This window comes from Leptosomus discolor, chromosome 2 (assembly GCF_034619465.1).
Source record: "Leptosomus discolor isolate bLepDis1 chromosome 2, bLepDis1.hap2, whole genome shotgun sequence".
Lineage (NCBI taxonomy): Eukaryota > Metazoa > Chordata > Aves > Leptosomiformes > Leptosomidae > Leptosomus > Leptosomus discolor.
The window spans coordinates 44429122-44455704 of NC_141392.1; the positions used below are offsets into that span (position 1 = coordinate 44429122).

General features: G+C 40.2%; 1 protein-coding gene across 1 annotated transcript in view; it reads right to left on the reverse strand.

The window, feature by feature from the left end:
- Positions 1-7179: 7179 nt before the first annotated feature.
- KCNK1 (potassium two pore domain channel subfamily K member 1) overlaps positions 7180-26583 on the reverse strand; it is a 33011-nt gene continuing 13607 nt past the window's right edge. The window contains exons 2-3 of the mRNA XM_009947253.2: positions 10306-10701; positions 7180-7439 (exon numbers count right to left, since the gene is read on the reverse strand). Of these exons, the coding sequence (XP_009945555.2) occupies positions 7180-7439; positions 10306-10701 (656 nt within the window). The remainder of the gene's footprint in view (positions 7440-10305; positions 10702-26583) is intronic.

The window sequence follows — 26583 nt, forward strand, 5'->3', positions numbered from 1 at the left end:
GAGAGGGATGAAGGGAAACCTGGGGGTCCCCAGGGAGATGGAAAGCATGGTGGTAGGGGCATGGTGGCTAATGCCATCTCCCCTTTCTGCTCCATGGCCACAGCCCAGTCCCTCTGCAGAGGTACCACCCTGGGCACTGGCAGGAGTGTGGCACCCTGGTTTCAGCGCTGTGCTGAAAAATGTAAGTTGAAAAACTGAACCAGGAAGGAGCTGAGCTTTCGACAAGATGCTTGCATTCGGCACCCAGGGGAGCTCAGCCTGCTTCACCTATTAAAGAGGACACTGAGGGATGCTCAGCTTCTTGGGACAAGCCGATAGCTAATATAACATGGCCTGTCACCTAGCAGGCAAAAACATAACAAAACTCTATAGAAATGCTGCTTTTGGAACAATTAATTAGAAATTGTGCAGCCAGACAAAGGAAACAGGAAATTTTTAACAGAGAAGGTAATTAGCATCTGGGACAGGGGATGAGAGCTGGGACAGAGTGTTCGGCAGACTTGGAAATCTAATCTGTTCTAATACAGCCACTGCCAACGCATCTTGGGTCCTGCAAGTGTCAGGGAAAAGCATCACAAGGGTCGTTTTTGCCTTTAGAAGACAGAAATGCATCTTTTCCCTCAACATCTCCTAATTTTTACAGATTCGCTAGTTCCTACTTCTCTGTATTTCTTTGCAGTACACCTCAAAGCCCCCCACAACTCAGTGTGGAAGATTAAAAGTTAAGTAACTTCAAAAAGCACCACCACCACTCTCCTTTGATAATCCTCATATCAAAGTATTTCACTCCTTTCATCACACTGCAGCAGGCCAGGTCCTTCCCGAGAAGCTGAAGCAGGCTGCCTCCCCCTGCCCCCTCCAAGTCCCACCATGTCCCTTCCTTTACTGGCTGTCTTTGCTATTTACCTTTGACCTCAGAGTAGCTGTGGTCTGTCCCCTTGCATCCCAGGGAGGCTGCTCTCCCCTCTACGCTCCCCCGGGCAGCCCCGTCATCTTGAGGCCAGGGATGTTGCTTGCAAGCCCTCCTGGGGCAAAGACTGCCTGCCTCCATGCTCTGCGAGGGCCTGCACAGCCAGGGGATTTTCTCAGCTCTGAGCATTGTTCAGCAGTACTAGGTCAAGCTCCCTGGGAGGTGAGGTATGAAATAAGATCATCATCTTCTTTCATGTTGATTTTTTTCTTTTCTCTGAACATGCAGTAGGAATTTGGGTTAAATGGAGTGTGGATTTTCATTTTTGCATACTAAATTTGAAACAAGACCAAATTACCCCATGCAAATAGGATTAATCTGCAAAAGCAGCTAACTAAGCATTTGGGGGACTTAATCCCAAAGGTGATATTGTGGTTTATTACTGGACATCAATATTTTTTACATCTCTGTTCAAAAGGCATGCCTCAGATCACAGCTGCCAATCACTAAACAAATTTAACAGATCTTTGCCTATAATCAGGAAACCAGCCCAGGAATGCAGCATTAGCATTTGCTAATTCTCATTTAAACTGATACTACAGTTCGCCTTTATGCAAGCATGCTAATTAGTTTTTGCCCATGCATGGCTGAGACAGAAGCTTTACAGTTGTAGGATAACGTGGCATTGCAGGCCAGAATAAAATCAGAGTCTAAATAATGCCCAGAAGCAGAGCAACGGTGCACTTAAAACCAAAATAATTTAATTCTTCTAGTTGAGCTATTAGTTTTTATAGTCACTACGTTACTAGCAGCATGAACTTTGGCTGACTTGTGGAGCACAACCAGATGAATCGTACAGTCCTTATATGCCAGATGTTAGAACTAGTTTTAGAAATAAACTGGTACACTTAGTGGTGGCTGCAGCTGAAGTTACTGTATACTCATGAGCAGGGATGGGGCTTTCCCAGTGACTACTTGTTCCCTCACCTGTCACGGCTCCTCCTTAGGGCAGATGGTACACGTTCTGGTTCTCTTAATCTCACCTCGCCACCTGCTGAAGTGGCCCAGGTAGGTACCAGCAAGCGCTTAGGGATGGTCAGTGAATATTGTGAGTCACATTCTTAAATGGGGAAAACAAATTCAAAAGGTTGAGTGGGTTGACCTGTCTCAAAAAATTAGGCATAGAGAAACTGAGTTGCAGTTCTATGTGCTACTCTGGATACTTGCAGATACTATAAACTCAAGATTACGAGACCTCTGGGATTAGCACAAAACAGGTTTGGGGAACTTTCAGCCTCCCAGGAGACTGGGTTTCTCACTTTTTCAGGTAGAGGGTTCACTTTTCTCTTCCCAGACAGCCTGGACTCTAAAAAGAGAAGCAGCCCGAGGGTCAGGCAGTGTCCTGAGCTGCACCTGCCCCTGGAAAGTTTCAGCAGTGATGCTGACTTACACTCCTGCTCATGGGTCTGAACACTCAGTGAACTTAATGAAAGAAAACTTGTTATGATAACAAGCATAAATTGCTTCAGGGAGCACAGGGACCAGCTACACTGGGGAAACACCAAACTGTTTTCCTGATCTGTATATATATGCTATGCAACTGAAGTAACAGAGAGCTGCAGACCACAGACAAATTGTGAAAAAGCTAATTCCATTGAACTTCATTTCAGATGACTTTTAGCAATGTCCTTCCTTCCTCTGGAAGCATTTTCCTTTTACTCCCGGTGACAGGCGATGAAGCCTAGTGAAAACTATGTGGTCACTTAGCAGTCTGCCAGGGTGACTTTGTCCTGACATTGGCTGTCAGCCCATGCACCTGCTCCCAGACACACTGTCCCTCCTTATTATCTAAATCCAACACTTGGCCCCAACTGCCACTTGTGAGGTAATCTCGTTGTCAGCTACGGCAATGGCTCTGACAAACGTGCATCATCACCAGCAAAATAACTGCATCACAGCACTCAGTGGCAACGTGAAGATAATTGGAAAAGGAAATCCATGATAAAAAGCAAGTAGAACAATAACTTAGGAAGTGATGAGACTAATACTGTAAGCATTAAAAATGACACACATCAAGTACCTAACATGCCTTAGCGAGCATGTGAATTTGCAGAGCCAGTCACCGTGATTTCAGAAATGAACTGTTTCTGTTTGAAACAAGCAACGTGAAGATACGCAGGGGTTTGGGTGGTTTTTTTTTTTACTATCTGGTAGTTTCTTGATACACACTTTAATAATGACAGTTACTAGTGCAGAGAAGAGAAATTGCACTCTTTTGTACTAGTGCACACCTGGACTAACACTGTCTCCAGTTACAGTAACTTTATTTTGCTTCAGTAGAAAGCAGAATCTAGAAGAATGAATAATAATGGAATAACATTAGGGCAGTAATTTTTTAGCAACTTATGGTTCATTTCAGTGCATTTCTGACCACTATTTACAAAGCCAATGCTAATGTGGAGTTGCAAGATTTAGCATCAGCCATCAGGTTCTGTGTACGTTCCTATCTACCCAGAAGACGACAATGTCCAAGTAACAGCGCATAAACGGCCTTCCACTGCCTTCCTTCCCTTTTCCAAGAGACCATCCCATGAAGTCACAGCGTTAGTGCTACCCCACCTGGCTGCTGCAAAGCACTTAACTTGAAACTGCTTTGTGGAAAAGTAACAGGTAATCTTCATTTGATCCTGTGCAGAACAGGCTCTTACTGACCAAAACAGAAAGCACTCACATTGGCGTAGCATGTCTTCTATGCATTGTACCTACACTGACTTTCCATACCTCCTAGACACTATCATAGATCCAGAGCTGCATGCTACTGGGAGCTAGGAGAATATTCTGAGGACCTGTTGCTATACACTTGCCCTCTCCTTACGCAAGTTCACACGTGTCTGCCCTTGGCCATAGCCAAAGACAAAATACTGGGCTAGATAGATTTTTACCGTAATCCAGAACTCCCGCTCTTATGCAACTACTCTGACATAAAACACCCAACAAGGTAACTTTTGTAGCGCTGGCATTAAAGCTGCAAACCCCTCAAGTCTCTGAAGTTACCTTCTTAGAAAAATCACTCATTTCAGCCTTCAGCAAGTCAAATGATTGGCCCGCCAGTTCTTTCCCTTGAAATAATAATAAACGACATTTATATTTAATGACTGAAAGACAAAGAGAACATGGCAAATGTCAGCTGTAGCATAGGAATAAAGCTATTAATGGGATATATGCCTGGATCAATTGAAAATACGAGAGCGAATATAGGACCCAGGCAATTCTCTTCTGTGCACAATTCATTCATTCATATTTCTAACTCCATCTTGCAATTTTTATTTCAGCACCATTGCTTTATGACCCATGCTTGCTGTTTGGGTTTACACGCGCCCGCTTCACAGCTTGTCTCTAGGAGAGGTATGCATTTTATACTAAGGTTCTTGCGCAATAATCTTTCTCCTTCTAATCTGGATTCCAGTTTTAACTATTCTGATCTTGCGTGTTGTCTTCACATGAAGATGTAAAAGCTGTAGGAAATGAAGGTCATTATTTTCATCAGTGGTACTGATAACCTGAAATGACAGTTTTTCAGATTTCCTCAAATATTGGAGTAGTTAGGTTATAAAGACAAGATAAATGTTATGTCACTATTTTTTATTTGCTATAATCAGTCAGCATCTGAAACAAAACCAAACACACTTTGGAATGCCTTTTTTCTATAGGAATAATCAACACAAAGCTAAGCTACAATTAATATCAAGGTTAGGTAACACACTGGCATTAATGGTCCCTCCTTGAGTTGAGGAAGGCTAACTAAAGGATGCACAATCTTGACAAACACAGACAGGATTTTTGGACAGTATATCCACACATACCCACCACTAAAGAAAATACTCCTCACTTCATAGTGCAGGCAGGCAAAACCCAGACTTTTTATTCAGGTTTAAAATAACAAATACTCACCTACATGACAGTATACTGCTTAGTTTATCACTTCTGCTTTGAATTCTGTGCTTTCACTTCACGTGTCTACATTTTGCAATTGTGTACACGCCGCAAAATTAACTTTGTATATCATTTAGCATCTGTGCATATCCTTCAGAGCTTAATGTTACACTGAAATCAAAAGCAATCTTGAATTTTAAGGTACTGAATGCAATCAATAAAATTCCACTGGAAAAAAAAAACAGTATAAATGTTTCTTGTAGTACAGTACTCTTAATTTTATGTCAGTGTCATTTTAATGCCATAGTTTTCAATTATTGATTGTATAAAGAGAAGCCTAGAGGAAAAAAAATAATCTAAAATGCAATTCCTAAGTCTGTTAAACTCTGGTGATTTATGATATATGTACAGTATATAAATATATTTATGTATATATGTACATATATATTGGCTAACATTCATTATAAATAGAACTGTGTTAACTTAAGCAGTATAAAAATAGCCACTTTCCTGGGAACATGCAAACACAGTATGCTCTCACCTAATCTATAAAACCCAAACCAACCAAAACCTTTAGCTTTGGTTTTCTATAAATATAAATGTTAATTGAAGACTTTCAGCTGATTTAACCATAAAGTAAGTTTTTCCAGTAAAGATATAAAACCTGTTTGATGCTAGCTATAATTAAGCTCAAACACAGTATATTTTGGGCTATTTACTTTCAAGTATTTTTCCCATGTGCGCTAAATCTAGACACACCGCATTTTTTTTCTTTTACAGTAAAATATTGTTCAGCTCTAAACACTAAAAGCCAAATTACAGGCAATCTGGCATGCTTGCGCTGCAGGGAAAAGGCTCTCCTCTACTCTGTTGTTATGTGGGAGGCTGTCCTAATATGGCTATTTGTGCTCCAGATCTTTTGTTCGTTGCAAAGCATTATCAAGATTCCTGTATCGCAGATTCTTAAGGCCAGAAGAAAAGAGTACTACAAACACTTAAGTCTTATCTCCTGCCCACTGAAATTCACTCTGAGGTCTACTACATTCAGCACAGTGACTGGTAGCTGGACTAAAACGCCTTCCTGTTACAGCCGAAGAGGTTCTAGCTGCAGAAGCTGAGCAAGATCTTGACTTTTTAGTGACTTTTCCCAAGGGGAAAAAAATTTAGTTCCATCTGAACCAAATGTGACATTCTCCCTTTTTTCCTGCCATATGAAAAACTGAAAAATTGTTTTGCCCTGAAACATTCCCTTCTCCTCCAAAGTGCTCTGAGTACTAATTAGAAAAGCAAAAGAAGAAAAACGGGCAACATTCAAAGGCGACACTATTTCTGTTCCTCCATTTACCTATCAGCTCAGCAGAGAGCAGCCATTGGGTTGGACCATGGAAGAAACAGCACTGAGTCCTTCTTCTGCTGAACAAATTTCAACCATCTACTAGAAGAATGGCATACACACATGACTATGCCAATTGTGGCATATGCTGACTCTTTTTCATTCCATTCCACATAGCTAAAAACCCACTCCTGCCCATTTCACAGAGGACTGAAATGCAGCTGTTTCCCTTCCCTACAACCCCATCTCACCCAGCACTTTGAACTGGTCTTGCTGTCTCTCAGGGTTTACAAAAGTATTTCATACAAAGACAAACAGCATGGAAGACTCAAGGCACACTCTCTTCAGGACAATAATTTTCTTGCGATTAGGGGACCTTTTAAGGAAGTAGAAAATTTGAATGTAAATGGCATGGGCAAAGGAGGGACTGAAGTCTTGTTTCTCATTCCTAGAATTATCATTTGCACCTGCAAGTTACTGGGTAATAGACAGATGATCTAGATACTCTCTCTCTCTCCAGCAGATCTATAGATATTGCTCTGGAAATGTTTTCCAGGTTAAGATATTTGTTGTGTTTGGACTAAATCTGTGACTACACTTCTGACAATCAAAAGTGCACATCCCAAAATTTGCTATGTCACCTAGTGGCAAGATGGGGCATGCAACTAGAGGAGTTGGATGTCAGTGAAGGCCTACTCTCCTAAAGATGGATGAAGTTGCTTGTGCAAGCCTTTTTCTCTGGCACCTCTGAAAGTGGTACACCTAACTCCTTATCCCTCAGGTAAAATGGCCTAATGTTCCCAGCCACACCCTACATTTTTTCCCTATTCCCAGGGTGATTCCCACATTTTTCCCAGAAGTCTTTTCTACATCACAAGTGATAAATCCTTGTTAAATTCTCAGTCTTCCAGCTTTTATATTTTCAGAAAAAAAATATGAGGCTTTCTATTTCTTATGGTAAGTAGCATAAATGCACCAAAAAACCGGTATGGATACCCCTGCGTTAATTGTTTAGAGAGCTGTCATTGGAAGTTGGGGACTGGGAAGTCACAAAAGGCTCGTTTGCCTTCTGATCGTCCTTCATGGAGGCTGCTTGGTCTGAGATGGAAGAGAAGGAGAGCTGGTCATGTTCCATTATATGCACTTGATCCTCTTCCCTGTCCTTCTTCACATAAAACAACTTCCTAAACTTTTTGAGCTCATGGAGTTCACAGAAAGTCTCAAGAACCACCAACATTGCGATAAGGCCCAGCAACAGATAACCTGTGTACATAAAAAAAAAAAAAAGTTTTAATCATTAACAAATTAAGTGGGGCTGGAACTGTAACTCTTCCCACCCCTGTCATTCCCCAATAGTACGTTAGTTTTCTTTGTGACTTTGTTTCAGAGCTCTATAACCCACTTTGGACTGTCAAATCCTATTGTCCCTTTTTCATTCTGCAATCAACAAGACACCACACAATTAAAAAAAAAAATTAATGCTATGGCTTTAATTCTCTTACAACCGTTCAAGAGAAAAATACATAAAGGCATTAAATGAAACAAAATACTAAAATTTACCACATGCATGCTCCTTCACTTACAACCTGCATGATTAAGTGCTCTTCAAAAGACTCCTACATGTTACAAATAGAAGTAAAAATATGGCAGCTAATTACAGTTATTTGTTGTTTGTACCAGTTTAGCAGGACAAATCACTTCTATTTCATGAAAACTTTTGAATTGCTTTGCTTTAATATTATATGAAGATATCCAACACCCTGAAATGTCTGGAAAAATAAAGCAACTAGAAATATGTACAAAACCAAGAAAATCAAAATGAAAAGTTACTGTAAAATTACTACTGGTATTTTAAAAACCTGACAAAGCTGCTCTATCTGATGGCACCTTGAAAATTATCTGCAATGTTTTACTAACATACATAAATTATCGAAACTTGGAAGTGTTACTTAAATGACATTACTGATGACATTGGTGGTGCACTGATTTTTAATAGTAATAATAATGCTCTCAGATTGAGACTCTCAGAAACAGAACTTTATATGCTTAACACCTCACTGCGCTGTTTTGGGGTTTTTTTCCTCTCCAAAACATACACATCTACAATTTGAGGAAAGGTGTTAAAATGAGCATTCCTTAATCTCAATGTTTCATTAGATCCCTGTTACTGATCATTTCAGTTTAATGAGGAGCATGACTACTTCAATATTTTAACGTTTCAATGAGTAAATCAAGCAGAAGCTAAGCATATAATTATTAATACGACATGCTCATCCAAAGGCTGAACATTAAATGTGCTGAAAGATCAACACAGATTATTTATTATAATCTACATATGGTCACTGCTTTGTTACCTAAAAGCATAAGTATTTCACCTGTAGTTAATAGATTATTCACTGGCAATAACACTCTCCTTTTCCTTCCAGGTGCACCATTAAATCAATATTACGGTACCAGGTACTGATCTAAATCAGCACTACGGCTAAAATTTACAAATTGTTTTTAAGCTTTCTCTCATGACATCAAATGGGAGCAATGCATTAACGCAAGGAAGAAGTGACAAAGCTATGCCAATTAAAAGGCATCTATAAATCTGCACTGAGAATTTTGTAATTATCTCTGAAACTCAGTCCAGCTGATTACTTGATTTAAAATAAGACTTGTGTTCTCCTAAAAATTCTTGAAAAATCTGTAGCACCCATTAACCATTTTTTGGTGTAGAACTCCAAAACTTTTCTTGAAAAAAATTTAAGTTCAGCAAGCGAATACATTTTATACATCCTGTTTGGTTCCTTGTATTGTTCACATGAAAGAAAAAAAAAAGGAATAATTTAAAAGTCATTACCTTAAAAACTGTTCAAATTGGATACTCTAAGGTCATAACTTTGCCTAAAAGTTACATTTTCCTTTCAGTATTTCCTGTAAATTTATTTCTTAAGTGTTTTAAAGTTTGAAAAAGGATAATCTGAGCCATAATGTTTTCTTCTGAATTTGAGTGTCCAGAACAGCTAGAATTTTTACAAGGCCTTTACTACGCGTGACTTTCTCCATTTACGCCATCATTTAGCATCCCCAAATCAACTCTGCAGATCAGCAGGGTAATAATTAAAAGCTACTGCTGGTAAGATAAACACAATGGGTTGAGGGGGGAAATCTCCTACAATGACAACAGGCCTCGCAGCAAAATAAAATAAAGTTTTCTGTTGGCTAGTTCAAGGCATGAAATTTCAAGACCCAATCTTTCTTTAGGTAAGACACAAAACCAAGTTAACAGAGACTTTGCCTGCATTAAGATTGCTGGATCATGCACAGGAGCACAGACAAATGCATACCAGCCTAAGAAATGGACCTGGCAGGAAAGGTTTGTTTTGTCCATTCAGATCTTTTAACAGGTGTGTCTGATGACCCAGGACTGCACAGACTGAAGCCATACCAGAAATTGTGATGTTTCAAAACACTGTCACTAGAGAATGTTGCCCTCAGCAAACATTCATTCAGAATGCCAACACAAGATGATTTTCTTAGCTCTACTTTGATCAAATCACTGATCAGTGTGCCTCTCTTCTGTGTCAAACATAATTAACAATTTAAATTTAACACTCATAGTCTTGCTTTGTTACCATCTTGGTCTCCTTGTCTCTCTTTGACAGCTGGTGTGTCCCAGTGCCAGCTTCAGCTGCCTTCTGTTACAACTCGAGTCAGAAACTTTGGTGTTCTACCTCACTTCCCATTGCTCCTTGATTTGTCTGTGGCCACCTGTTGTCTCACCTTGAGATGACCTTATGTTACAAAGATCATCTTCCTGGCTCTGTGATGCACTGAAATCCTATCCCAACATGCTCACAACCATTTTCTTACAGTAATGTGAGCATTTTTTTCTACTATTAGTAAGAGATTGAGTAGCTATGGTTTAGCACAATGGTTTCTGGTTTTAGCTTTTTCTTTCTTAACTAAGAAAGCTGACCTTATTTAAAGGTTTCCTCTTTGCACAGCTACCTATGATGCCCAGTTTGCTAGCTGACAGCTCACAAAACAGTGACCATCCACAAAATGGAGAGGGAAAGTCTAATTTTTTTTTTTTTCATATATACAAAATGCCTTTTATTTAGCTGGTAACTTTGATACTTACATGTAATTCCAATTTTATAGAGCTCTCTGAATTTTTGATTGTAGCCTTCTCCTGGCACATAGTCTCCGAGGCCAATGGTGCTCAGGGAAATGAAACAAAAGTAAAATGACTCCAAAAAATTCCAGTCATCTTCCAGAATGGAAAATATTGCTGCTGGGATTAAGAAGAAGCATGAGACAGTGATGAACCCAAGGACTATAGCGTGGATGATTGCAACAACCTGCTTGGAGAAGCCCCAGCGAATGTGGAAATACAGTACGGGCCGCCTGGTGACATACACAATGATGCGCTGTACCACTGCTGTCAGGAAGAGCAGTGTAAATGGGATCCCGATGACAGAGTAGATGATACAGAAGGCCTTTCCTCCATCAGATAAAGGCACTGTGTGTCCATAACCTGGAACAAAGAAAAGGAGGTACAGGTTGAGGTAAAGTAGCTCGTGTACCAATTTGATATTGGCTATACTGCGGGAGATAGTCACTTCACTATTGCTAATTCTGAATTCCGTTATTCTTAACAAATGCTGTTCAAAGGTCTGTTGTAAGCAGGCAAACAAAGTCTAAGTACTAGCAATAAGCCATTTTTTTTATATATTTCAAAACTGTGAATATAATTCTATAAATGTTTATTTTTGAAAAGAAAGTCATGCCTAGTCATGAGTGGGAACCTATGCCAGGAAAACTGTGGTTTATTCTGGGTTTTCCTGCTGACCTTTTTGTTTAGTTTTATAAAGTAACGTTACTCCTTTCACCCACCTTGTCAAATGGAATAATCCATACTTCAGAAAAAAATTCCTAGATCTACTTTGTAGTAAAACACTTTAAGGCCTTTTGTGAAAATCAGTTAAATTACATAGAAGTATTATAATCAGCATTCCACACTACACTTCTGTGCTTCCTCAAGATGTTTAGATGGTAATTCAAAGATATCTAAAAGCAGAACAAACATTTTCACAGCAAAACTCCTGGGATCTAACCACTGTAGCTGGATTTTTGCCTAGTCATTTATGTACTAGAAGTATTGTCTACATTTAGCCTGTACTCAGGGCTAAACTATAACAGTTGTTCTATCACATGACAACCCCCCACCAACCAGGAAGAGGAATCAGGAAAAAGGAGAGCAGACCCGTGGGTGAAAGTAACAGCAGATTTTAATGAGATAACACCAATACCAACAGAGATATAGAGTCATACTTGGGCAAATGAATATCCAGTCATCACAATTGACAGGAGAGCAGTCCTCAGGAGCAAGGAGAACCCAAACAAGAACCCCACAGAAGCTCTTCCTCCTCAGCCAACCTTCCCCCTTTATAATGATGAGCATGACGTTATGGTATGGGCTACACCTGTAGCTCACTCAGGTCAGCTGCCTTGCCTGGCTTGAAACTGCTAACGGCCTGCCCAGCACGGCTGGGCTGTGATTCTATCCCAGCCAAACCAGGACAAGTGATCTCTTCAGAGTGCAGGAATGTATCTGCTGGTGTACAGGATGATCATGGCCAGCAATCTCAATTCTACAAGTGTGTGCAATTACACTTGTACCCAGTGCAAGCAGCTACGCTGCCAAACAACATTCTCTCAGACAGCCTGGTTCTAACCGTAAATCGTAGGCACCGAACAGTAAATCCAGTATAAACCAGGAATGCTTTCTTCTGTTTGCCAACCAAAAAATGAGTATTCTGTCTTCACTGCAGCAAGCAAGAGGAAATCTCCTGAAATCTAGTTTGGGCAGTCTTTACACTGATATCAAACCAAGCAAGTGCAGACAGGCTCTAGTAATTCTGCAGCCCCAAATCTGCCAGCTCATTCGGGTTACGTTAGTGCTGTACAACGAGGCATTTTCCAGAGCTGCTGCAACGAGCTATCTTGAGAAGCACAGGCAGAGCTCAGTATGTACAGGGTTATGCTGCTTCTGATCTCTGAACTGGACTCACTCTGCACTTGCCCGGCCTGCCCAGTGCAGTGCTGGACCAGGCAGGCCTTCCCCAAGGGCTCCTGGGAACCCCCTCTACCTGCTCCCCTGTGAAACCAGCGGCTCTGCAAGCTCCTTCAGGTATTACATGAACATGAGAGATTTTCCCTCAACATTAATGAATGTAATAGTAGAAGCATTGCTCTTTTAAGTTTTCCAGTGGAGTAAGAAAAGGAAATGTTCTTTTTATTTAAGATGCATAGAGACACTTCCAGACAGTGAAAGGCCGGCAAAACGTCTTATCATTACAATGTACAAAGTCTGAAAGAAGAAACACATGAGGTGTAGTTTCTCTGTGTTAGCTACCCTGACAGCAAACTTCATTTGTATTCGAATTTTAATGACATTATGAATAATTTACCCAAGCTCAGTCTTTTGAACCCCAGAAAATTGTATTAATTAGTGGCTTTTTTTCTTGCTCACCTTCTGTTTGCTTTATCCACTTTCAGAAAAGAGAACCAGAACAGCACAGAGCACACCAGACACAGCTGAATCAGATTTATGAAGTTGCAGAGAAGGCTTCTCACCTTGTGTTCTACTCCATCCCTAATAATGTTGGACATTTGACTGGCATTTCTGACTACCACTGAGCTGATACTTTTTTGGACCTGTCTATCAGAACCCCAGGATCTTGCCCCTCAGAGGTATCCAGGGATCCACTAATGCAGGTTCTATCACTTCATATGTGAAACTATGACTAGTTTTGCTGTGTGTATGACTTAACATTTTTTCTGCACTCATTTTCAAGTGCCATTTTATTGCCCAGTTGTCCTGCGGTTCTTCCATCATCCTTACTGCCTTACATAATTTTGTGTCTTTAGCAAACTTTGTTACCTCCCTCTTCCAGGTCATTTGCAAATATGTTGAACAGCACAAGCCCTAATACAGGCCTCCAAGGAACAACCCTCGAGACACACCCCTACTTTAAGAACTAAGCATTTCTTCTGCTCTGTTTTCTATCTTTCCCTGTCTCACAGCCATATGAGGACCAGCCCCAGTTGCTTAGTTTTCCCAAAAGCATTTTGTGACTGACAATCAACTCCAAGTTTGGAAGACAAGAAAGTTGTGTGTTTTGAGTAGATCACAGAGTACCTAAAACTGACCCATGTGACACAAACACAAAAAAGGCAACTGCAATGCTCTATCACATCAAGGTGTCTTCAGTAAAGCAGAACTAGAGGGGTGCTATTTGACCGATAGCAGTCTGTCAGATATCAAACACAGATCAGACCTCCTCTGGACTACTTTACCCTATTCTGTACACCCACCCTTAAAGAATGAATTCACACCGGAAGAAGAGCAGAGAAAGGTTACTGAAACCATCAGGGGAACAGAGATTATTTTATGAGAGGATGATAAAAGTGGTTGGCTTCCTTGGCACCGCTGAATGAAGGCTGCAAAGTGATAGCTCCCTGTTAATGCATCAGCGTACAAGTATTACCAAGGGAAAACAAATGCTTTAGATGAAGAATAATATTGCCATACAAATAGCTTTGATGTTGCATGAATAAATTCAGTCTAGAAATTAGAAAAATGTTTTTAAGCTCCAAAGAAGAGTTTTGGAGCAATTATCCACTTTCCGTACAGAGGAAAGAACCCAGCTATGTTTAAAATGGAGCCTGATGAAGCCTGGTAACTTGATGGATGGTGCAGTATTGTGAGGCTATACATGACAAGCAGAAATTGAGCTTGCAGACCTAGGAAGTCCACTGCAAGCTCTACGTTCATAAATTTAACATGTTTGCACTGTACTATTAATCCAAGCTTTGATTAACTTGAATCCAAACATCTGTATCCTGCATACCAAAAAATATATATCCATTTGTTGGTTCATTACGCACAGAGCAGGTTGTTGATAGTGATTTAATTCCAGCCTCTGCACTGACCCAGGCAGCAATCAGCTAATTTCTTCATGAGGAGGAGTTTTATTACTTCTCCAATACTTCTCCTAATTCCTTCTGAAGGACTGGCATTATCCTTCCAGGTGCTACACAGTATGCACCCAGACTCAGAGGAAGGTATAGAATGAGAAAGACTTTACTACAGAAAAGTTTTCAACAAGGTTCTATTAAACTGGGTGTTCAGGCTAGTCTGCCTGGTTAACCCTTACAGAAATTTTCCCACTTCACAGAATGAGTTCAGGTGCCTGAAGCAGATGCTACCTTCTGAGGTCTGCTCTGCCATTCTGGTGAGATTGTCACATCCCTTAAGGGATAGCTGAGGGGACTGTGTATCTGCCTCTCGGCTGCTAACGATTACAGGAACTATCATACTAAGGAACATCAACAGTTTCAGACTGAGGAAAGAATACATGCTCCACTCAACCAGCAGCAGTACGAGGATGACATCTTCCAAAAGCAACGGATGAGCAATCAGTGTTTGCTTGCTACTCAGGATACAGCGTCACTGCTTGGGAATGGTTATATTGAAAAGCTTGAGCTAAAACAGTCACAATTTATGAGGCTATGGCAAGTGGGGAGGAAAAAGATCCATATTTTACATTGCCTATAATCTTAGTCATCACTGGAAAATAGTATTTAAAAAAAAACAATAGAGCCATACATTAAAAGAGAGGAAATTACAAATTTGAGGCATGAAATACTCCACGTCTGCTTTCAGACATTTGCACTCTATTGCCTCCCATCTCTGCTCCTGCACCTGTTTATAGTTTCTTTGTATGTAACCTCTTCAGGGAAATTCCGTTCTATAATTCCTCCACAAAGTGCCTAGCACATGCTAGCTCTACATAAATAATAGATAATAAAACGTATGCTGATTTGCCTTTTCCAGTGGAAACTACCACTACTCAGAAGCATTACAATTGCAATCCTAAGATAATATTTTTGTTAGAAGAAAAGGATGCTCACAAAAAGGGGACTACTTATCAAGACATTTCTTTATTATATCACGGAAACTTGCTATGGGTGACTAGAATTAAATTGCCCATGTAGCGTATCTGATGACTGCACTACTGATTATGAAGACAGACAAGATATACTGAATGCTGTATTTTCACATGTATAATGCAAATATCAGATAAGAATCACCTGTTTGAAAGCACTGACCTTTGAAAAACCAACCCCTCAGATAACCTTCCCAAATTCAGAAGGAAAGTGACACCAGAGATAAAGGATATTACTCACATATAACCCCTTCTTAGTCTATACATAGCTTAGAGGTTCTTTCAAAAAAGCTCACAGAAAAAAAACGTATGCAAGACCAGTAGGATTTGCCAAATTAAATAAAATCAATGCTCCATCTAGCTTGGTGTCTTGAGATAAGACCATATTTGATTGATCATACAAAGAGCAAAACCCCACGAAATGTAGACATTTGTGTTTCAGTTCTGTTCACATACGGGGATTTTTCCCTTAAAAGACATTCACTCTCTTATAACTTGGAGGACTTCTACTGTTATAAGTTTACATAAATACAGATCTTTATCTGACCTGGTGTAATTTTGAATGTCTTCATAGTCTGCAAAACTGCTTATTTTAAAAAATCAATTAAAATGCTTAAATCTTTTTATATGATCTTGGTGCTGTTGAGGTACACATGTTCAATAAAATATTTACTCTTCCATTTACTGTCTTTCAAGTTACTCTTTTGCTTGTATATCTTTCTAAAAGTCTTGGTCATGACTTTTCTATACTTTTCAGCAGTTTGTATCCCTCTTGAGCAAGCTCTTCTTTATTTATTTTCTCTTCTGTCTTACCCGTATCTAATTGTTCCTGTTAGATCACTTTGTAAATATGCAGAATTGATCATTGTATTCCAGGTAAGATATATTTTCTCCCTCCATTTTTATACACCACCACACTTTGTTTTCCAGAGTCTCTAGGTAGCTTACAACAATGTCCAACTCATAACAGCCTATGACAAACTCAGCATTGTGTGCAAGCATTTCACACTGCTCTTCCACACTGTGCTTGCTTGGTGTTTGTTGGCACTGGGTGTTTCCTCCTTTCATCCTTCTCGGATACTGCTTTGACCAACCTAAGCAGTTCTGTATCATCACTCCTTTGTCTCTTCATGGTTCAATCCCTCCTATAGCTCATTAATTCGTCTCCTCTCTGTTAAGAAACAGTGGCCTCCTTACAGGTCTTTCGGGACCCTGAATCAAGCATTTAGTGCCAGAGTGCAGATACTGCAATTCTGTGTTGTGATAACCCAGCCTGGACTTCCACACAGAATTCCCCAGAGGCTGCTCCAAAGGGCGGATGTTTGAATGTTGTAAATGGATCCGACATGAGGTGAGCCAAGCAACAGGCAAACACAGGTGCCACAGCCCTCGGAAAGTTTCACCCAGACAGCATCTCCCAGGCTATGGTGACAAAGCCTGGAAGGTGGATATGCAGGCTGCAGCACTGGCTCTTTCTCTTGCCCTGTGTTACACTCCCAAGGCATCAGCTGTCCGTGATTGCTCTCATGGGCTGGTCCCATGAACGGGGACCACCATCCACAGCATTAAAGCTCACTCCTCTCCCTTCATGACTTAAACAGTCAATGGTTTTGTGTTGTTTGTTTTCCTCTGCCAAGTGCTCTTCTCCCTTTTCTACCACAGGTTTTGGCAAGCCACTGCTCCCTCAGGTCCCCCTAGCCCCAGGTGACCCGTTGCAACACCACCAGCCCTACGCAGCACCACTCAACTTCTCAGGGTGGGGAAGGGGTTATCTTCAGCACACCCAGTGTCCTCCCTCACACACCCATGCAGATGGCAGAGTCATAACACCCAGCCCGAATGTGGCAGCACTCCACCACAAGCATGCTCCTCCCTTTGCTGGTTTTAGTCAGTGTCCCTGAGGAGAAGGCAGCCCTTTAAGTCTGGTCGTAATCTCAAAGTGCCCCACCAGATGAAGTGAATCATATACCATATATTAAAGTTATGCAAAAATCTTTCATTCATCCCATGCGCAACATGACTCACTGAAATATGATGATGATGAAGGCAAATGATAGTATATACATAATTTCTACACTGTTATTTTTATAAACCTTTGACATTTTCCACTGTGTTTAACAGTGAAATACATACTTCTTCATAACTGGTCTAGCATCTTCTAAGATAAAAAGGAAATGTCAGGCGACAGTAGATCCATGTGGTAAGACAGATCACAAGGAAGTCTCAAGTACTTTTTCGATTGCAAGGAAGAGAACAGCAGCAGCCAAAGTGACCAGAAACTTGCCCAACAGAGCTCAAACCAACAACATTATGACTGAAGTAGCTGATTAGGAGGTTTATGTAAAGTACAGCAGCTGACTGGGCTACCATACAGACTAAAAGAAATGAGAAAAAGGTATGCTATATTATGCAGCATATGCACACGTGCCACAGCATCTGCTCAGAATCAAATTCTTTCAGAAAATGTATTTTGCTTTTTCTGCTTCTACAGGGTGTGCACTGGGAAGGACCAGCTTTAAAGATGGCTGATAGGCAAATAGTTAACCAGCCTTTTAGCACATCTTTGCACATAAGCCTTTCGACCCTGCAATACAGATAGAAAAAAGAATGTAAAGGACTGTAAATGGACATGAAAAGTGGTCCACAGCTTAAAATGTGCAAAACAGTAGCACTGTGCTGCTAGAAAAGACTTTTCAGAACTCAGTCAGAGGTTTGAGACACAGCAATACCATTAAAACAAGACATTAAAACAGAGTTATATGTTAAAAAGGGGTAAAAATTAGAAGTTCACCAACACAGTTTTGTTAAACCTGAGAACTTTGATTTCCAGCCAGACTGAGATAAGCTATTCTATACGGTAGAGAAGAGGAAAAATTCCACTACAATAGGCATTTTTAAGCAGAGGCAATCCACTTGGATGTTATATTTTGCTACCTCCTCAGCTGAGCTAACGGAACTGGGTTTGTGTGCATTGGAGGAGGAAGAGGTGCTGTAAACTGAATCGATGAAATTATCTGGGTTAAAAAAAAAAAAAAAAAAAGGGGAAAGTGAGGAGATTTGTTTGAAACCTAGCTCATTTCACTAATAGAAGCTTACAGTGGAGCCCTCAGAGTTACATCGGCATAATTAGGGAGGTGATGAAGGGTGTGGCACAAACCTCTGAAACCAGTTTTGCCACTAACAAAAGTGTTCATTAGGTTCATCCTCACACAGCACCAGTAAGAGTGATTGAAACTTCCAGCTGAGGTGATTTAGTATGGTGCTCTTCCAGCTCCCTTCAATAATAATATATCCCTCAAACCTCACTAGAATAAAAGTGGTAAAAACATATTTAAACAATTAAATTAACCATGAGGATTAGATCTTCTCCATAATGATTTCTCACCTAATCGCTTCTCAGAATACAATTGTTTTGTTTTGCCAATTTCTACTGTCAAAGGACTTCTTAAAAAAAAAGAGATTCCAATACACTGATTTGCATGTATCTACTAATGGTACACGGTTTCAATTCCTTCTGAGACTGTCCTTTGCTGCCATTAGTTATCAAACCCAAAGCCTGCTGATTCCTCAGAATCAATGTCCTGCTATCTACATTTGGAGTTGCCTTGGAAAGGACCAGGTTCATACAATCAACTCACAAATGTCACCTGCTGCACCAAGAAAGGCGGAAATGGCTTTGAACATAGTCAGTTTAGTAATAAGGTTGTATGAGTCATTTGGCTCGCTGTCAGCAACACCTGAACCCAGGAAACAAGACAATGGCACGGATATATTGGCTTCTATGTTCAAAGCCAGTTTCAAAACCAATTTCTACCAAACAGCTGTACGTCAGAACATTTGTATCTTGCAAAGCATATAAAGTCTGCCACATTCATTCCTGCACGGGAAGCAATACTGACCTGCCTGAAGAAACAAAGCTAAAAACTGCATCCACAGATGTTGGGAAAAGAGGACACTGATGAATGAAACTGGGGAAAAAGTTTGTATGAGGACAAGGGATACTTCCACACTATTTATTGAAATACATTTAGATAAACAGCTTGCTTTATGATCTTACATTTGTATTGTTTAAACTGCCCACGGATTTGTACCAGAGCTGGCAAAATATAGATACTCAGTTCCTGTTCTGACTAATATGATCTGGGTCAGCCTAAATAACCAGTATAACAGTGGATATAGCTACATATCAACATGTAACACATCCACATTCAGAAAGCAAGTGACTGTTAATCAAAAAAAAAAAAAAAAACAACAAACATCTCACACTGGGACCAGAATGAGTAATGATTCCAATTTCCTACTGAGTATGTTCTTAGCCCTCTGAAAAGTTATCCTCTTTCCTGCAGTAAGACCAATCCCATCTCCATGCCTTTTCTGGGAGTCCCACATGAAGAGCCAGCAAAAGCTCTTATGGACCTGGACGTATGCACAGGGTGGCACTTCTGGTGGAAAATCACTTCTATAGAAATAAAATAAATAATTACCCATATAAAAATACATTAAAAATTCAGTACTTAACAAATAATTTGTATATATAATATTATTTTAAAATAAATGTAATAAGCATTTAGAACTTAATACATAAATAAATATTTAAAATGAAACTAAAACTTGTATGAAAGCATTTCATATATCCCACCATAAATACCACTACTGTTCATATTCTCTTTGGTTATCGTATACTTACTGTGCTACCAAAACAGCATAAAAAAAATTTCCTTGCCACCTGCATTGTCATTACTTAACCTATCCTTTCAGCTATTTATATACATCGATGAGCTCCTCCCTGAGCCTTCTCTTCTCCAGGCTGAACAGTTTCAATCTCTGCCATGCCTCATAGGAGAGATGCTCCAGTCCCTTCATCATCTTAGTGGCCCTTCACCGGACTCTCTCCAGTAGCTCCATATCTTCTTTGTACTGGGGAGTCCAGAACTGGACCCAGCACTCCAGGTGTGGCCTTCCCAGTGCTGAGTAGAGGTGAAGGATCACCTCCCTCGACCTGCTGGCAACACTCCTAATGCAGCCCAGGATACCATTAGCCCTCTTTGCTGCTGGGGCACGTTGCTGGCTCTCCTTTGGCCATTAATTACGCAAGGAAAATTGGAAGTGCACTAAGTCTTTTCAGATGAGGTTAACAATTGGGACCAGAATAAAACCATACATCGTGTCTATTTATTTTCTCAACTATAGAAAACATTTGTTTGTAACAACAACTCCTGCATCTTTTTTTGCTACTGTAAATCCACTTACAATTTTCTAGAGTGATATATGCTGTCCCCTTCCGCAGCTTAGCAGTCCTGGGAACTCCCAAGTTCCAACAAAAGATTTTATAATTCCAAAATCATGGCACGAAAATCCTTACATTATTCATGTTTACCATTAACCCATTTCTATGATCTCCAATGACTATGCTTTTTGTTTCCAGCTAGGAAATGCGTTAAGATGGTTGTTGCCTTTGTTCCAACGCAGCTGCTGATGCTGGAGAATTATCTGTTCTGTACCCTGTACTGTATTAAGGTTGCTGTGCACCCTTATATATAAATGTGAGATATAGGAGATATAGGAGGTGGGAACATTGATATGGCAGCCTGAGCTTGTCTTTCCAACTCCATTTTTTTCTGTAACAATTACGCCACAGAAGTAACTGTTGTCACCTCAAATATTCAGGTCAAGTGACAATAAAGCACAAATAAACTTTTATTTATTTCTTCAAATTCTGACATACTTTCATATTAATTAGTATAAATATTTTCTCTCATGTAGAGATTAAAATATAGACTAGGAAAAACCCACATTCTTGAAGACTAATGAAAAATAGCTTTGCTTCACCTGCTCTCGTGATCCACAAACACTAATATAAAAAACACAAGCTAAAAACATTTTTCAATTAAATTCAAGTGACAAAACAAAAAGGAGTACAAGTACCCTGTTGTTATTTCAATCAGCAAGAGAAAAGCTGCAGTCAGTGCAGGGGGACTCCTGGAAATTATATATTTATAGGTGGTAATTTTCCACTTTAAAAATGTGATTATTTTTGACACTCTTCAAGTCCCACAGAGGCAGTAGGAGAAATTACAAGATGTCATGATGAAGAAAATATTTTTGTATTGTTAGGCTTGTCAGCAAAACTAGTCCTTTAAAATACGAAAATAGTTTGGTTGCAACAGGAGCTGAGATATTATTCTAAAAATCTCATCTGAAAGCAATGAAAAAAAGCATCATTTGGTCATTAATTAAATGAGCAAGTATCTTCCAGCTCCTGCCTAGAACCATTATTTTGACTATTGCTATGTAAGTAGAGCAACAGAAAAAATAAATGGGGGGGGGGAAAGAATTGCATAGTCACCTCGTTTACATTAGTATTACAGCACAGTAAATGTGGAGCTGTAGAGTAGGCTACTTAGTAGCACGGACCTAAATTCATCATTTTATTTAGGGAAGCCAGGTTTTACTTCAGATTTTCTCTACTCTAAAAAGACTGGATGCCCAGTAATCGCTGAGGTGCGCTTCACTGCTCTCCAAGAGTGCCTGTTCCAGGTTCAATTGAAGAGAAGTCCAGTCTGCACACTCCAAAACTGCTCCACAAATGTGAATCAAAAGTGGGAAGAGGGAATGATCTGGATATTTGTTTCAGCAGTGCACTCTTGATCTGAACCAAAACACTACTGCAGAGCCAAGAAATCTAGCAGACTTCAGCTGCCTTCAGAGTTTGAAACTGGAATTAACAGCACTTTTTTAGCATCAGCTTCTGCACTTGTGTTCAGCTAGGCCATGCCAGAGTGCCTTAAAAGCACAGTTCCCCATATGTGAAGTGTTTCCACTTCTGAAGGGCTCCAGGTTTTTTGTAGGAAAGACTTTCGCTTATAGTTTCTGAATTGCCATCACGACTCCGCAAGATGAATGATGACAATTAACAGTCTGTGAGGCTACCTGAGCCGCGGGTCACTTGAACATACAAGGATGCTCCACAAAGTGAAGGGAAACTAGATATAACTCTAGGCCAAAACAGACAAATGCTAATACTTTCTAATTCTGACCCAGATATTCTATGCTTCCTTTCATTAGAAACTTTGTCCATGTCTCTCTCACACCACCATGCAAGGCAATGCACGCCAGATGCAAACACTACAGTCTGGTGGGCATACTGAATGGCTAGCAAGCAGCAACATTTTGAGCATTTACAGTGACTGCTGTTTTAGACAGTATTTATCCATAGTTGCTATTTAATGAAGCAAGTGAAAACCATTACAACTGTATAGCAGTGATGCTAATGATGAAGTCACTCCCATACCAGCAGTTAAGATCTAGGGGGGCGGGGGGTGGAGATGGTAATAAAGTAGTGCTCAGTACAGACACTGCAGAATAGAAGGGCGTGTTGTACTAGAGCAGCACAACGGTAGATGGAATCCACTGCACAGGAACCAAATGCAGAAAAAAGAGTAAGTACAGAAATTATTATGTACCTCCCACATCCAAGATAATGATTAGTGAGTGTTTGGTGCAATACTGCCTCTTCTCAACAAAAGTTGAGAAAGAGAGAGATATACAAGTCAAAAGATAATAACTTTAAGTGGAAAATGATAGCACTCGTTCATGCCAACGCCCAACACCGGATCTTTCTAATCCTGCCTGGATACACTACATATGAGTAAAGCAGACATTATCAACCCAAGGTTAGACCCTTCCATCAGAGTCTAGACGGAAGCATACACTGCTTGCCACCAAAAAGGGACCTATCATACGTGAGACAAGGGTGGCAGGATTCCACGAGGCACACACTCCATTCCATGGCTAGTAAACATGCTTCTAGAAAGGACATGCCCTCTGTGGGAAAAGCTTGGGTTCTCCAGACACTCAGCTGGCAAAGCCTTCCCGCTTACCCTGCAAGAACAGATTTTTCAAACCTTAGCTGTAAGCTACACAGCTCCTACCGAACTGTCCATTGAGAAACTCCTTTTTGTTGTGACATGTTAAAACCTTCAGCCTGACATGAGGTTCGTGTGGGCTGGACCAGTGCTCCCACAGAGCCCAGACAACTTCAGTCATGTTTTTTGAAGTGATGTATCATTAAACACTTCATGTCTTCCATGTGCTTCACACAGTTCTCAAGGCAAGAGCAAAGACTAAATATCTGAGTACATTCAGCAAGCAGAGGTCTGATAAGCCTCTGTGGCAAAGCATTCGGGCTTTACTTTTAACACAGATGATAGTCAAGAGACATGCATGTATTTCTGGGTTTGCTGTTTAGGTTTTTGTTGCTGTTTTTCAACATTAACAGCACTTTTTTTTTTTTTTAACCTTAAGTCTTTATATTAGAAATTGGATCCTCTTGGTGTTATCCTGGATTTACAACCCTATAAGAGTTAAAGCGCAATCAAACCAGGATCTGTCTGGTGTTGGGATATTTTTCTTCCCACAAACCTTTCAATAACAGCACATTTCTAGAAATACCCATGCAAAAAACAAACATCACATCTTTAGATCTGCCTCTAGTAAAGATATAGCATAAGTAAAGAAACCTGTATCTTGTTTCACCAGTTATTTTCCCTGTTGTCTCAGATTCATTTTTTAATGGAGAAAAAAAAAGAAATTACAAGAGTCTGCTGAATAAAACCCAACCAACAGGTCAAAAGCAAGGTGAGACTTCCCGAGGGCTCCTCTGAGAATTCAGCCAGGAAAATACCAATTACTCTTTTATTGGTTTACTTGCCTGCTAGGCAACAGATGGTCAAAAAATCCATATCAAAGTAGGGGCCCCACCAACAGACTACTTTATTATGAATGTTTCATGATAGAACAAACTCTGTAAGTCTCAGAATCTTAAATCTGATAAAAGATAAATACGAATGAGCTTTATTATGAAAGCTTTATTGTTAGTCCTCAGAAACGTTAGAAAACAAGACAAAGTTTTGTGCTGGTCTTTTGTTAAGGGTTTTTGCACTGTTACATTCAGCAACACCTGGGCAGCAGCATTCTCACAATAATGGATTTTTAAAGCCACCGATCACCAAGATTAACATGCAAGCAAAGAAACACGTTCATTAAAAGCTTTCTTAAGCACGTCAACACCAACTACAAGATATTGAAAGGGGTACAAGGCTTTCTGCAGTTCTTCCTGGGATTCACATCCTGAAATATTAAAAGTAGGAAAAAAAACTTTACACACAATGTTTTGGCAGAGACCAGGAAAAAGAAAATGACCTTATCGACTAGATTTAGCCAGTAGCTTGTACACAGAACCAGAGAATGTATTGGGTTGGAATGGACCTCTAAAGGTCTTCTAAGTATGATGAGACTTTCACCTTGACTGCAGCATAAAGGTGATATGTCTCACACAATGGTAATACTTCCAGATTTTGTCTTTAGATACGGCAGTCTGCATCTATGGAAAACCTCATTTTAGTGGCTACGACACATTTAGCACCTAACTGGCAGTGAAGCTGAGAAGATACACACTTTCTGAAGAGACTGGTAGAAGATGAGGTTTTTTTCTTTCAGGAAAAGGTCTTGAACCATGGTTTAATTTCATGCTGCAACTTTCTATTTTCCCACCCCCTCTAATTTTCCTGTAACAGGTTTTAAAGTTCTATCAATTACTTCAGCCTTCCACCACTTGAAAGACCTTGTTTATGCACAGTGTACCACAGGGATGTGCCAGCTGCCGCTGCTGAGCTCAGCACCTGCGCAGCACAGTATTCCACTTGAAGCCTGGTGCAGTTTACTGGGAAGAGGTTGCTAAAAATTGATAATTTACACCTGTTACCATCCCACATGCACCTTGGGATGTGTCAAAAGCTTTCAATGTAGTGCCACTTTCTGCAGTGCTTTAATCACATATCCAGTTAGTGAAGAATACCTATCTGGTCTTGCTAAGTTATCATTTCTTGCACTGAAAGGAGCCACAGTTGTTCTTCCTACCATCTGGGAATGAAAAACCAAATTAGTATGCTCCCCACCTCCACTTCTGAAACAAAAATTGCTTTATTGCACCATCAGAAGGAACAGAGCATGAAAACAGTGAACGAAACTGGTCTTGTAGGCAGTAAGGAATTATCACACAACATTAAAAAATTAGGCCATTTCATGCTATGGAGTTAAAATCAAATTTGTAAGCAGCATCTTTGCATTAAAATGCAACCTCCCATGGAAGAAAGTGTTATCTATTAGATACAGCAAGGGAATAGGAATTTATACTTCTAATCTTGTTATTGATTTAGCATGTGGAAGTCAGGGAAATTACTAGCATTAGCTCTGTTGTTTGGCAGAGGAAGACACATAGTCCTCACCTATCTTTGTAAGATACTTCAATATTTCATACTGTTGTGGTTTAACCCCAGCCGGCAACTCAGCCCCACACAGCCACTGACTCTCTCCCCCTCCAGGGGGATGGGGGAGAGAATCAGAAGAATAAAAGTGAGAAAACTCGTGGGTTGAGATAAAGACGGTTTAATAAGTAAAGCAGGTCATGTGCACAAGCAAAGCAAACCAAGGAATTCATTCACCACTTCCCACGGGCAGGCAGGAGCTCAGCCATCGCCAGGACAGCAGGGCTCCGCCACACACAAGTGTGACTTGGGAAGGCAAACGCCTTCACTCCTCCTTCTTCTCTCAGATTTATATGCTGACCATGACATCATATTGTATGCAATGTCCCATTGGTCAGTTCGGGTCACCTGTCCTGGCTGCATCCCCTCTCAGCTCCTTGTGCGCCCCCAGCCCACTCACTGGTGGGGCGGTGTGAGGAGCAGAAAAGGCCTTGACGCCGTGTCAGCGCTGCTCAGCAGTAACTAAACCATCCCTGGGTTATCAGCGTTATACTCACCCTGAATCCAAAACACAGCACTGTACCAGCTACTAGGAAGAAAATTGACTCTATCCCAGCTGAAACCAGGACACATATGTAAATCAATCAGACATCATAATGTATTCGCATACAAATAAATACTATTTCTGTCTTCTGTTTTAACAGCTATTTCTCAGAAACATGAAGAATTCTACAGCACATAAAGCAAAATACGAGCAAATCAATTTAACACAAATAGTAAAAACCACTAAAGCAACTAACAAAACCACACAGAACTGAAGTGCATCAGTCTTCATTTTCACACGTGGCATATTCCACCTGGAATATTCATTTCTAACTTAAATATAACAATTAAGAGAAATTAAGAGACAATATTTACACAAGGGCCAAAGTGAGATACTTTTTCAGATAAGATGGCTTACTCTAAACTCTAAATCACAGTCCTAAATATGATGCTTGATGGTACTCTGCCATCTGAATATAGCGTAGCTGAATATACTCACAGTTTCATGCTCAAAATAGAACATTAATTTGTGAGGCCCAATAGAGAAATACTTCAACTGTTGTGAGAACTAGCTTACTGAACCATAAGCAAATTTTA